At 32.5% G+C, this 11,764-nt stretch overlaps 1 protein-coding gene across 1 annotated transcript in view; it reads left to right on the top strand.

Annotated features, from left to right (window-relative positions):
* Positions 1-7,410: 7,410 nt before the first annotated feature.
* The window catches only part of LOC130896459 (G-protein coupled receptor dmsr-1-like), a 151,708-nt gene continuing 147,354 nt past the window's right edge, over positions 7,411-11,764 (top strand). Inside the window, exon 1 of the mRNA XM_057804599.1 lies at positions 7,411-8,576. Within this exon, the coding sequence (XP_057660582.1) occupies positions 7,628-8,576 (949 nt within the window). The 5' untranslated portion in view covers positions 7,411-7,627. The remainder of the gene's footprint in view (positions 8,577-11,764) is intronic.

The raw sequence follows: 11,764 nt of genomic DNA, 5'->3' as shown, positions 1-11,764 counted from the left end.
AGTACTGCGTAAAGAAAATTATTATTAAGGTCTTCGTAGCGCAGTGGCTAGAGTGCTAGAGCAGAAGGTCCCCGGTACAAGTCGCGCTCATTCTATTTTTCGTCTTTCTATTTATGTAGTAATAATGATTTTTAGGTGGCATCTATGCAACCAGAAAGAAGAGATCACAAATTTGATAACTGTACAAAATGCACCTTCAATATTTGTACTGTTGATAATTGAGTTGGCCTGCTGTTTAGTTAATTTATTCTAATCTTGATAGAAATAATCAAAATTTTCATAAATATTAGTTTTTTCTAACGAAAAATTAAACTTACTTTTGGCACTAGAGCGTGAAGAAATATACGTATATGCACAAGTGCGAAAAGACTACCATTTAATTATATATATATATATATAAAATAGTTGCTAGTAGAAAAAATATTGTATGCGATCCGTATGTAAAGGCATTTTTCCGTCAATCTACACATCCGTCGAAAAAAACGTACTTTATACACTTACATAATAGTAATTTATGCAACAAGTGAGTAAAGTGTTACTTTTTTTCACTAGTAGGAGTCAATTCCTGCGAGTGAAAAAGTTACTTTACTCACGAGATTCATACGAAATTTTTTCCACGTCCGTACACTTAAAAAAAGACTTGGAAGGTGAGTACATGCGTTTCTCTTCAGAAAAAAATTTGCGACAGTAGACAAAGTTTTTGTCACGGTTCGAGATGTTAAGAAGAACCCCGAATTAAGAACATAAGAAACAGTGTCCATTAATTCACCCCACGAATAAAAATCGTATGAATAAAGAAGAAAGTTTGAACACATTATTGAAAGTTGACATTGCTGCTGACGTGAAAACAAAATGTCATCTCTAAAGTCGGGTATCGAGAACAAGATGACAACGATTAATGAGAAGATACAATCAGATGTAGAGAATAAAATGACAACGATTGACGAGAAAATCAAGGAGTTGGAGAAAAAGATGGCAGATTTGAAAAGACACTCCAATAGAAGAGAATAAGATGGAACATACAAAACCATGCAATATACAAACGCGAAGTTTAGCTCAGATAATAAAATAAAGTCGTAAAGTACAGACCGAAATAGAAAATAATGAATAAATTATTCAAGTTAGTTAACTGATAGTGATAAGTGAATTACATAAATTAGTTAAGTGTAGTTTAAGATATGTAAATAAATTAAGAACGTAAAAGGCAGTGTCTAGCAATAGACCCCGCAAATAGAAATCTTATAAATAGAGAAGAAAAACATTCCATTTAATTCATAAGGTGTTTTCAGCTTTCTCGCCTTTATTTTATTAATTGTTAACGTCGTTGGTTTAAAAGCTGGTGGCATCCAATACAGTATTAATTGTTTTAACTTTAACATTAACTTTAACTGAGGCCGAATATCACTTCATGGGGAAGAGTCTCCTGCTAGGGAAGTGAGGTTATAAAATTGGCGGGTTGAAAGGGCGAGGTGGTCTTAACTCAATCTACAGCCTCAATACCTGGCAAAATATCGAGCTCAAAATAAATTGCCTCATTCCGGAAGACTCTGCTCTAGAATAATTAGAACTCTTCACATTAAAATAACCGAAAATAGATTTTGTGAACATTCTTCAGTTTTAGAAATTTCGAGAAGCATTTATTAGAGAAAATTCAATTGTTATTATTTCATAGAATGGAAAATCATTATTATTCTATAAAATGTCAAGTGTTACATTTCTGGAGAAACATTGTTTTACGATATCATATTCAGTTTTCTATAAATAAAATTAGAGCTAGTGTAAATATCGTTATTCACTCAGTTAATTAAAAGCGACAGTTTGTTAATAAATAAATACCTCAGACCCAACCGTCTGTTGTATATTAATCTATCAATTATCAAGCTCTAATGAACCTTCATTGATTTGTGAGTGATCCGTTCTAGATCATGAACACTTTATTATTACTTCGGTTGAGGATAATAGCTTGTTTATACAGAATGGAAAATTTCAGGCTCACACTTTCCCAGATAGACTACGTAGAGAGTTTTTCCATTGTTTCTGAGAGTTTTTTCATATATGTAGTAACTGATTCCTCTTTTCTTTCCATTAAATTTTTTTATCTAATATATAGTGAAAGATTTAAGAACAAATTGCTAGTGCTGATACTTCGTAGTGATCTATTACTTCTAAGATACGTGATGAATTCGATAATTTTTCAACTAAACTTCACTTAAACATCCTAAAAATTATCCTGAAATCGTAATCATGTCGTTATAATATACCGTGATTATATACATTTGATTCTTGGTTTACATCAATCCTAGAAACATTTATAACACGCAATCGGCCTGTCATATGGTTTCCCAACTTTTTTTTACGAGAAAAATCGAATCGAACATGCGAATCAATATATCAAGTTTTTCATCATGTATCTAGCATACTAGTCCGTGTTACACTTATTACATTTTCCATTATACAGAGTTTTATGTATTCGAAATCGTTAAGAAATACTTTCTAATTTTTAATCTAATGTTCATTTATCTAATAAAAGAACGAATTGATATTTTAATAATATTAGGATATGGTGATAGGCATAGAAGTCAAGATGAAACTTGTAATAACTTTAATAATTCATATCCTAACCGAAATTCCGTAACAACTACTACTGTAAGTAAATTAGTGGAAAAGCTTAGCAAAATTGGTTGAGTAGAAGTTTTACCTAAATCAGAGCGCAGAAAAACTGCATCAACTGAAAACAAATCTTTAGATGTTTGTGTCCTAATAGAATCAGATACACACTTGAGTACTAGACAAATATTCAGGGAACTTGATATTTCGCAAACATCTGTGATAATAAATTCCATCCATACAAAGTAACGTTGGTTCAAATGTTACGACCTATTGTAGATACTGGTTAGATACAAAATCTGCAAATATTCAGGATTTAAAAGATAGGATTACCACAGGGATAAGAAGAATTGGGCAGTTAGGGATGTTGCAAAATGTAATGCAAAGTATGTTTTCTAAAATTCGTAATTTTTTTACTTCACGGATGTGGATCTACTTCTAACATGACACAAAGATTTAAAGATTTGTCTTCAGTTGTTGTAGGTTTTCTGCGCCATCATTTAGATAAATATTTAACTGCACCAGTTTCGAAAAACTTTTGACTAACTTACTGACACTACAAATTTTAATTAGTACTTAAATTATTACAAAATATTTTGGTATAGAGAATATGAAAAATAATCATTATTTCTTAAGGATTTCTAAAAACACAAAATATATAGGGTTATCCATTTGAAATGACCAAGTTCATTATTTTTCCCGAAAAAGGACAGAACTGCCAACAATGTAGATATCACCATAATACCAGTCTTTTCCCAAGATCCTTATACATAAGAATTTATAAAAATCATACAACAAAAATGTAGCTGCTAAAAAGAACAAAAAATCAAAATCAATTAAAAATTAAACTAGCTCTTACTACTGTAGTTTTTACAGGTTCGTCCAGATATATTCTTACTGTGTAAAAGTTTCTTTGGTTGGATGAAATATTTTCGTAAATTGATTATCACTGATTTGCATTAGAAGGTCTCTCAAACCAGCTCAATGGGGCTCTGCAACAATTTCCTCATCTTATTCTAGTTCTTCCAGCAGTCCAATATACAGGAGATCTTACATTACTACAATCCGGGTAAGCTGCATACTGGCTTAATTTTGCTATGGACTTATATATTAATTTTCACCTATTATTATTACTTATAATTTTGTTATTCATTGTGGTTTTCTTCTGTATATTGAAATTTTATTTCATTTGTATCTTTATTTAGTTATTTTTATGGTTGTTTTCTAATTTTTACAATCGTTTGTCTACAAATTTCATAACCAATACATCAATAAAAACGCGTCTTCCAATTAATCTTCTGGGTAACACATTATTCAGGCATTGTCCCACGTCACATGCATCATGAATTAGTGCTTCCTGTTGTTACAGCCAAATAATGTTCGGAATATGGTTACGGTCTGGAACCAGCTATTACAACACCGATATAAATTTACAAACCCGCTGTACCACAATTATCCACCGATTTGTAGTTATTCATTGATATTTTACCAGCTTTTGTCAGTGCAGTGTTACCACCAGCTGATATGTATTTTTTTTGAATATTCTTGAGCTTTGTATGTTTCTCAATCAATCTTTATTTTCGAACCAAAATTTATAAAAATCATGCAAGTCGTTTTCAAGATAGTTGGGGTGAAGGGTGAACTCTGAATATACGTGAGGGCGGTGGTAAATTCGGGCAGACAACAAGTAGATGATCTTTTTGTATGATAAATTCGGCCAGAGAAATTTGGAATGGAAAATTTTTACATGTACACTCGGCCAGATTTTGAGGTATTATACTAAAACCAAAAACACTTAATTGGATAATATAAAAAGATTTCAATTAAGAGAAATTGAACTATATAACCAGCAAATCGGTATATGTAAACATATATTCGGGGCAGTTTGTATGCCCATTTTCTGATTAATTAATTAAATTATGTGACAAGTAACGAAAAACAATTTTCCGAAAAGTTTTTTGTAAGAAATAAAAGGTTTCGAATGTTATCACATAAGTATCATTTAATTTTTTCTCTCGACAGCTTAAACGGTGTCTCACTATAGGTATGTCATTTTATTTCAGAGTTTAACCGACCTTGTTTGATATATTTCACATTTAGACCCTTCGCTCCGAATCCCTTTCCTTTATTTTTCATAGGAATATCAAATAAGCTTCAAAATCGATATACATACACCCGAAAACCATTAAAATGATACATTATCCGCTCTTTCAGGAAAGTTTTATCCCCTCGACTTTTAATCTCAGGTGTAAATATGAACTACATAAAACAATTTATGGAAAATATATTTCCAATGTATACAGAACAATTATACTCTATTTCTCGAAAAAAAAAAAATAGTAAATCAGAACATATTCGCACATAGTGCACTTGATCAGAGTTGAAAACTTCAAAACCGAGAAGTAACAGGAACGCATTTAAGAAATAATTTGCGGTTTCATACAGCAGATTAATAATATAAATTATAACTAATAATGCACAATTATTATTACAAAAATATACAATGTAAACGTGAAGTATGGAATAGATACAAAGTGAACGATCAAAATATGAAACACACTCATTTTAAAATTCAAAAATTATAAACTTTGAAAAAAAATCCACATTTAAAATCTAGATTCAAATTTATCAACAACTTCTTGACGAAGAATTGCAGTTATGGTCGATTTATTAAGACGATATTCGAACAGAAATTCCATTAATAGTGACTTAGATTCGGGATAATTTACTAATTTTTCTTTGACAATAAATTCGCATATTTTGTTTATTGCTGGTAAAATAGTTATCGGTCTGTAAATAAACATGATCAAAAAGAAGCTTGATCTAAATTGAGTCGCTAAGATATTGAAAAACAATTTTTGAAATTGATGTGAAAAATTCATTTAAATTCTGCGGTGGTATTTCAGTCTATTTTATTTATTTTAGATTTCCGTTCTGAACTCACGATTTTCCAACAGGTCCTATTTTTATTACTGGAATCTTTTGTTATTTTTAAATCCACCAACTTGTTTTCATATCTAATTGCTCTTTTATATGGTCTTTTTAGTACACCCAATCAGCTTCTGGGTATGTATGTTTAAATATTTTTTATTTATTTTTGATCTACTCTCTCATATTCCGTAATTTGTTATTAAACCATTTAATATTGGGTTTATTTCACTTAATTGGTATCTCATAAAAGCATATATCGGAGATTTTTTTCAATGTATTCAATTACGATGTCTGCGCAATTTTCAGAACTCATTAGGTCCATATTCAAATCATTCCAGGAAGTTCCAGAAATACGTCAAAATATAAAAGGGGTTGCAGTGAGCTAAAAAACACCAAAATTTGACGGATGAAGCATGGAAGAGACTTTTATGGAATGATGAATCAAAGTTTGAGTTTTTGGGTCAAGTGTTTGCGCACAGGTCACAGGAAGAGCAGATATTAGGTCCATGTGCAACCCCACTAAAAACACGACAGAGTCCCGATTATGGTGAGGATGTTTTGAAAGAAGAAAGACTAGAAAGTTGGTGAATATTGAAGACATTTTGAAGAAATAAGGCTGAAGAAACTATTAAAGTAAAATGTAGTACGCTCTAGCTAGCTCATAATCAGAAGAACATTTATCTTTCAGCATAACACCGATCCCAAGCTGTGCAAAAAATATTAGGAAGAATAGCGGGGGATCGGTGATCGTTTGGAGATGTTTTGAAAGAAGGACGACTGGAAACTTGTTAAAAATTGGAAAGATTTTTAAGAAATAAGGGCGAAGAAACTATTAAAGAAAAATGTAGTACGTTCTACCCAGATCATAATCATGACACCGATCCCAACCTGTGCAAAGAATATTAGGAAGCATGGAACAATGTACTAAAAGTCATGATTTGGTCGTCACAGTCGCCCGACCTCAAGCCGATTGAGTTGTTGTGGGATGAATTGGACCGGGAAGTCAGAAAGCAGTGTCCTACTTTGTTATACCACTGTAAAACACGAAGGGGGCTCGGTGATGGTTTGAGGATGTTTTGAAAGAAGGACGACTGGAAACTTTGTGAAAATTGAAAAGATTTTGAAGAAACAAAGCTAAAAAAGTTATTAAAAGAAAATGTAGTACGTTCTAGCCAGCTCATGATCGGCAGAAAATGTATCTTCTAGTATGACACCGATCCCAAGCTGTGCAAAGAGTATTTGGAAGAATGGGGAATGAACAATATACTAAAAGTCATGATTTGGTCGTCACAATCGGCCGACCTCAACCCGATGGATTTGTTGTGGGATAACTTGGACTGAGAAGTCAGAAATCAGAGTTCTACTTGTGTTATACCACTGTAAAAAACGGCGAGGGCTCAGTGATCGTTTGGAGGTGTTTTGAAATAAGGACGACTGGGAACTTGGTACAAATTGAAGAGATTGAAGGAACAATGTACTAAAAGTCTTCAAAGTCGCCCGACCTCAATCCGATTGAGTTGTGAGATAAATTGGTCAGAAAGAATTGTCCTATTTCCACTTCACATCTTCAAAATATCCTTTTTACTTGTTGTGTTCGAGGAGCGCTTGTTGCATGGAATAACTTTTTTAATAAAATTACCATTTACAACTTTAGTAGTAAATTTTTGAGCCTAAAAATGTTATAACGAAATATTTTCCAATAATAGTAAACGTTAACGAGATATCCACAAAAATCCTGCTTCATAATAATATTGGTACATTGTCTCTATTCTCCGTGTTATTTCAAAAACCAGTTAATTCTTTGTTACACATTCGATGTAAACAAAACTGACTGCTTTCATTTAATTTTTTTCGATTTTCTCAACAGACAACAGTTTCCAAACTATCGTCGAGTTAACAACACACAAAATAAATTCGCGCATGCGACCACAAAATTCTAGTGTATCCACGATGTTCAGGTTTCTCCGGTATCAGACGCTTTTCTCCCATGCCGAGGATGCCATCGCCGAACATCGAAGCGCAACATTGTGTCGCGTGAACTTTCCAAAGTTTGTGACGGGTCGTAGTTGAATAAATAAACAAACAAATTATGAATACAACAACGAAGTACTGCGATTTAGCGCGTTTTCAAAAAAATTACGAGGAGTTACACGGTCCTCTTAGTATAATAGTGTGTGTTCTGGGATCTATAGCCAACATATTGAATATCTGTGTTCTATCTAGGAAAGAAATGAGATGTTCGACGAATCTTATTTTAACGGGATTAGCTGTTGCGGATTTATTAGTTATGATTGAGTATATCCCCTTTTCTTACCATGGTTACTTCGATTTAGAAAAAAGAAAATATGCCAATTACTTTACCTACAATTGGGCAATTTTTATGATATTTCACGCTACTTTTAGTTTGTTATTTCATTTCGTTTCTTGTTGTTTGACAGTTATTTTAGCGCTATGGAGATATTTAACTATTAAAAATCCGCCAATTACAAAGTTTTGGTGTGATTTACGAAAAACTTTATTAGTTATTATATTCACTTATTTATTATGTCCATTGATTTGTTTTCCTCTGTATCTATCGTATCAGGTTCTTCCGTTAAATAGAACAACCGATGTTAATGAAAAGTTGATTAATGTGGAATCTAATGAAACCAAGATTCATTATAGTACCATATACGTAGTGCAGTACGTGAACGAATTCTATTCGATTTTAGTTTTTTGGTTATATACGGTTATTATTAAACTAGTTCCGTGCGTACTTTTAACGGTTTTGTCTACAAAGTTGGTTTTGGTTTTATTGGAAACTAAGAAGAGGAAGAATCGGTTGTTGCAAAACAGACTTCCATTAAATAATCTCCAATCTGATTCGAAGCCGATGATCAATCATAAAGTTAAAAAAGACAAACAAGCCGATAGGACTTCTGGTATGTTAGTGGCTGTGTTGTTATTGTTTCTGATTACGGAGTTTCCTCAAGCAATTTTGGGATTACTCAGCGCTACGCTGAAGTCTTCTTTCCATAGCCAGTGCTATATACCGTTAGGTGAGTCAATATTATTATTATTTAAAAACTATACGTTTATTCTCTTAGCTGATAGACCTCGTTTGGTCGTAATTTACTCGGAGGCTGAGACCCACTGCTTTTGCCTAATTACCGGTTGATAAAAAGAAATTATGATCCAGCAATATATGTTCCGCTCACGAAGTGAAGTAACTTGTTTATATTTATTATTTAACTGCTTTTAACTAGTTAATAGTATCCATACCCAAAAAACTTGCATTTCCCCAAAAAATTGAAGAACGTATTTTTCATCACGCATGTCGTCTCAATAGAAGTTACTCGTTCCCACCTGTACCTTGAAGTGAGATGTGAGATGGAAATCTTTCGTATTGTATTTGACATACATTTCTTTCCAAACCGTTGGTTATAAAATGAATCTGAGAACATGAAGCAATCACACTACGTCCTGCACCTTCTCGATTCCATGCTCGAAATCTATCGATTACTGTGTTTACACTTCTGTATATTACTCTTTATCAAAACAATCTGGCCTCACGTAATGTCACTATTAAACTCTCTAAACTGTCTTTCCACGATAGCTATGATAAACAGAGAAGATAAAAAGTACTGCTCTGCTGCGTTCTTGGATGTGAGCCAGGTTTTTGATATTGTCTGGCATACTGGACTGTTATATAAGATTAAGAAGCGCTTTCCACTTAACCTCTTTCTCATCCTTAAACCCTATTTAACTATCCGCCAATTTCTAGTTAAATGCCAACAGAGATTGGTGAAAATAGTGTTGTAAGATAGAGGAAGCCCAGATCCTTCATGGACTGTATAAACTACGAGTAAGTCAAAACCCAATGTCTTGCTACATTTATCAGTGGCAACAATTTTATAGGTTTCGATACCACTTTTTGTTGATGAACCTTTATTATCCGAAATAATCATATATTCTCACAAAAACTGTTTTCAATTCAATTCAAATTGATGAGATCATACAACAGTAGTAATATAAGTAATCTTATTTGTTTGATTAGATGTTCACCGATTATACTTATGCAATGATTCGTTGTGAAAAGCATGAACCAAGAAATATGCAAAATAGTTGTGTAGCGATGTGAATATTTTTTCAATATTCGCCCAGATATGAAAAGAATTTTCCATTCTTGTGTTAACATTCAAGAGATTCCCAGTTTTATTTAATTTTCCCGTTTTCAAGCTGTCGCTTTCGTTAATAATTGAATTTTTTTTTAGTTTTAATTTTCAGAAATATGAATAACATTCTCATTCGTTGCTCCTGCTCTACGAGTTCAGTGGGCCAAATATCAATTGAATTAGTATATATAGGTCTGCACCATGACCTTCCTCCCTATCTCGTTGAGCAATATACGGGATGTGGATGATGAATAACACAAATTAATAATTCTCTCAACAAATAGATAGCGTATAAAGACGGAATTGAACATGAATATTTCGTATGGTTTCTCTATGGCAGTCTATTAAATTAGACTAAGTACAATAGGTATAGTTTCTGCAATATCAATTGCAGATTATAAAAACCCTTCCCGACAACTTAATTTGATCTACCATAGGCGTATATAACTCATTTTATGAATTTATTATTTTCATAAATACTTTTAAAAATATGTATATCTTATACGAGATTTAATTTTAATCCTACCTGGAACTTAAAAAAAAACAACATAATACCTCATTAACTTGTTACAACTGAATATTAAATTATAAAACGTAAATAGACGTGTAAAATATACCTGCCTGTTGGGGCGTTTGGTTTAAACAGGATACCAGACGTGAACTGAGTCCTTTTTGTATCCCATTTATTTACTACATCTCGAGTGTCAAACCATGTTTCATATAGATAAGTTATGTGTCTATTAGAACTTCGGTAGTATTTTATCTGATGCAAATAATTCTGTCGCCATCGCCATAAAACTTGACGCAATGTTTCTAAACTGGTTTAATTGTATTCTGGATAATCTGCTACCTTTTGCTGTATTACTTCTAATACAAGATGCTGCACAGAGGTATTAAGCGATTTTATATTGAAGCGTATATTTATCGAATATAATTGATTCTCAAGCAGCTATCAACATTGAAAATCGATGAAAATATTTAAAAAGTTGGTAAATTAGTTGTTTATTGTCCTCTAAGAATCCGCGGTACTGAAAGTTTGTGTCTGAAAAAACGATTTGTGTAAGACTTAATCCTGGAGATAAACACCAATGTTTATTATTTCTGAAAATACTTTCCTGGACCTCATCGAATAATCTAAATCAGCTGACAGGATACAAAAGAGGAAAAGGGATTGTCAGAAGGTGTACCTTGAAGCAGCATTTCTAATTTTCATTGATCTAATCTCTCGTAGAGATAAAAATATTTGGATGAATACACTCAAACTAATTTTTAAAAAACTATGCTCAGATCTTACTTCATCGACTCTGTCAACGCCGAAACTTTGCTTTATTGTATATATGGGAAACATATTTCCTTAAATTTCCATGGAAAAGACATTTAGAATCACATCGAGCAGTTAGGCGGGTAATCAGTACTGATGATTCGTCCTTTACATTTTTTTATGTGTGTCGCGTGTAATATATTATTGGGTATGTTGTATTATTTGAACTATGGATTGATTGTAAATAGAGTACTTGGAAATTTTAAAAAGTATTCATTTTTTTGTTTATTTTATAAATTCTTGGTATGAAATAATGTCAAAACGTGAAATCTTTAATCAAAAGTAAATAAATAATATCCAAACATTTAATTGAAAATCGCAAAAATCTCAAATTTTGAACTACACAAGAAAACGATTCTCATTGGTCAATCATCAAGCTCCTCAAATAACACATTATCTGCCGACATCACCTCTTCATTATATGAAACTCTTTGATAACCGAGTCATTTTTTCAAGTCTCGGAACAGAAAATAATCCGAGTGGGCTGAATCTGGCAAGTAGGGTGCATGGGGTAGAAATTCAAACTTTAATTCATTGATTTTAGCCACTGCATTAAACAACAATTTCTTCTTAGTCAGATGCGGCCGTTTCTGTTTGATTTCTTCCCTCAAACGTTGCAATAAGTTGGCATAATACACGCCGTTGATATTTTTGTGTTTTTCAAGAATGAAAATTATTCCGCGTGTACCCCGAAAAAACCGACGCTAAGACCTTGCCTGTAGATGGAAAGGTCTTTGCCTTCTTTGGAGAC

The sequence above is a fragment of the Diorhabda carinulata genome, chromosome 7, assembly GCF_026250575.1.
Source record: "Diorhabda carinulata isolate Delta chromosome 7, icDioCari1.1, whole genome shotgun sequence".
In the NCBI taxonomy this organism is placed as follows: Eukaryota; Metazoa; Arthropoda; class Insecta; order Coleoptera; family Chrysomelidae; genus Diorhabda; species Diorhabda carinulata.
The sequence above is the reverse complement of the archived record's forward strand: the minus strand, read 5'-3'. Positions and strand labels throughout refer to the sequence as shown.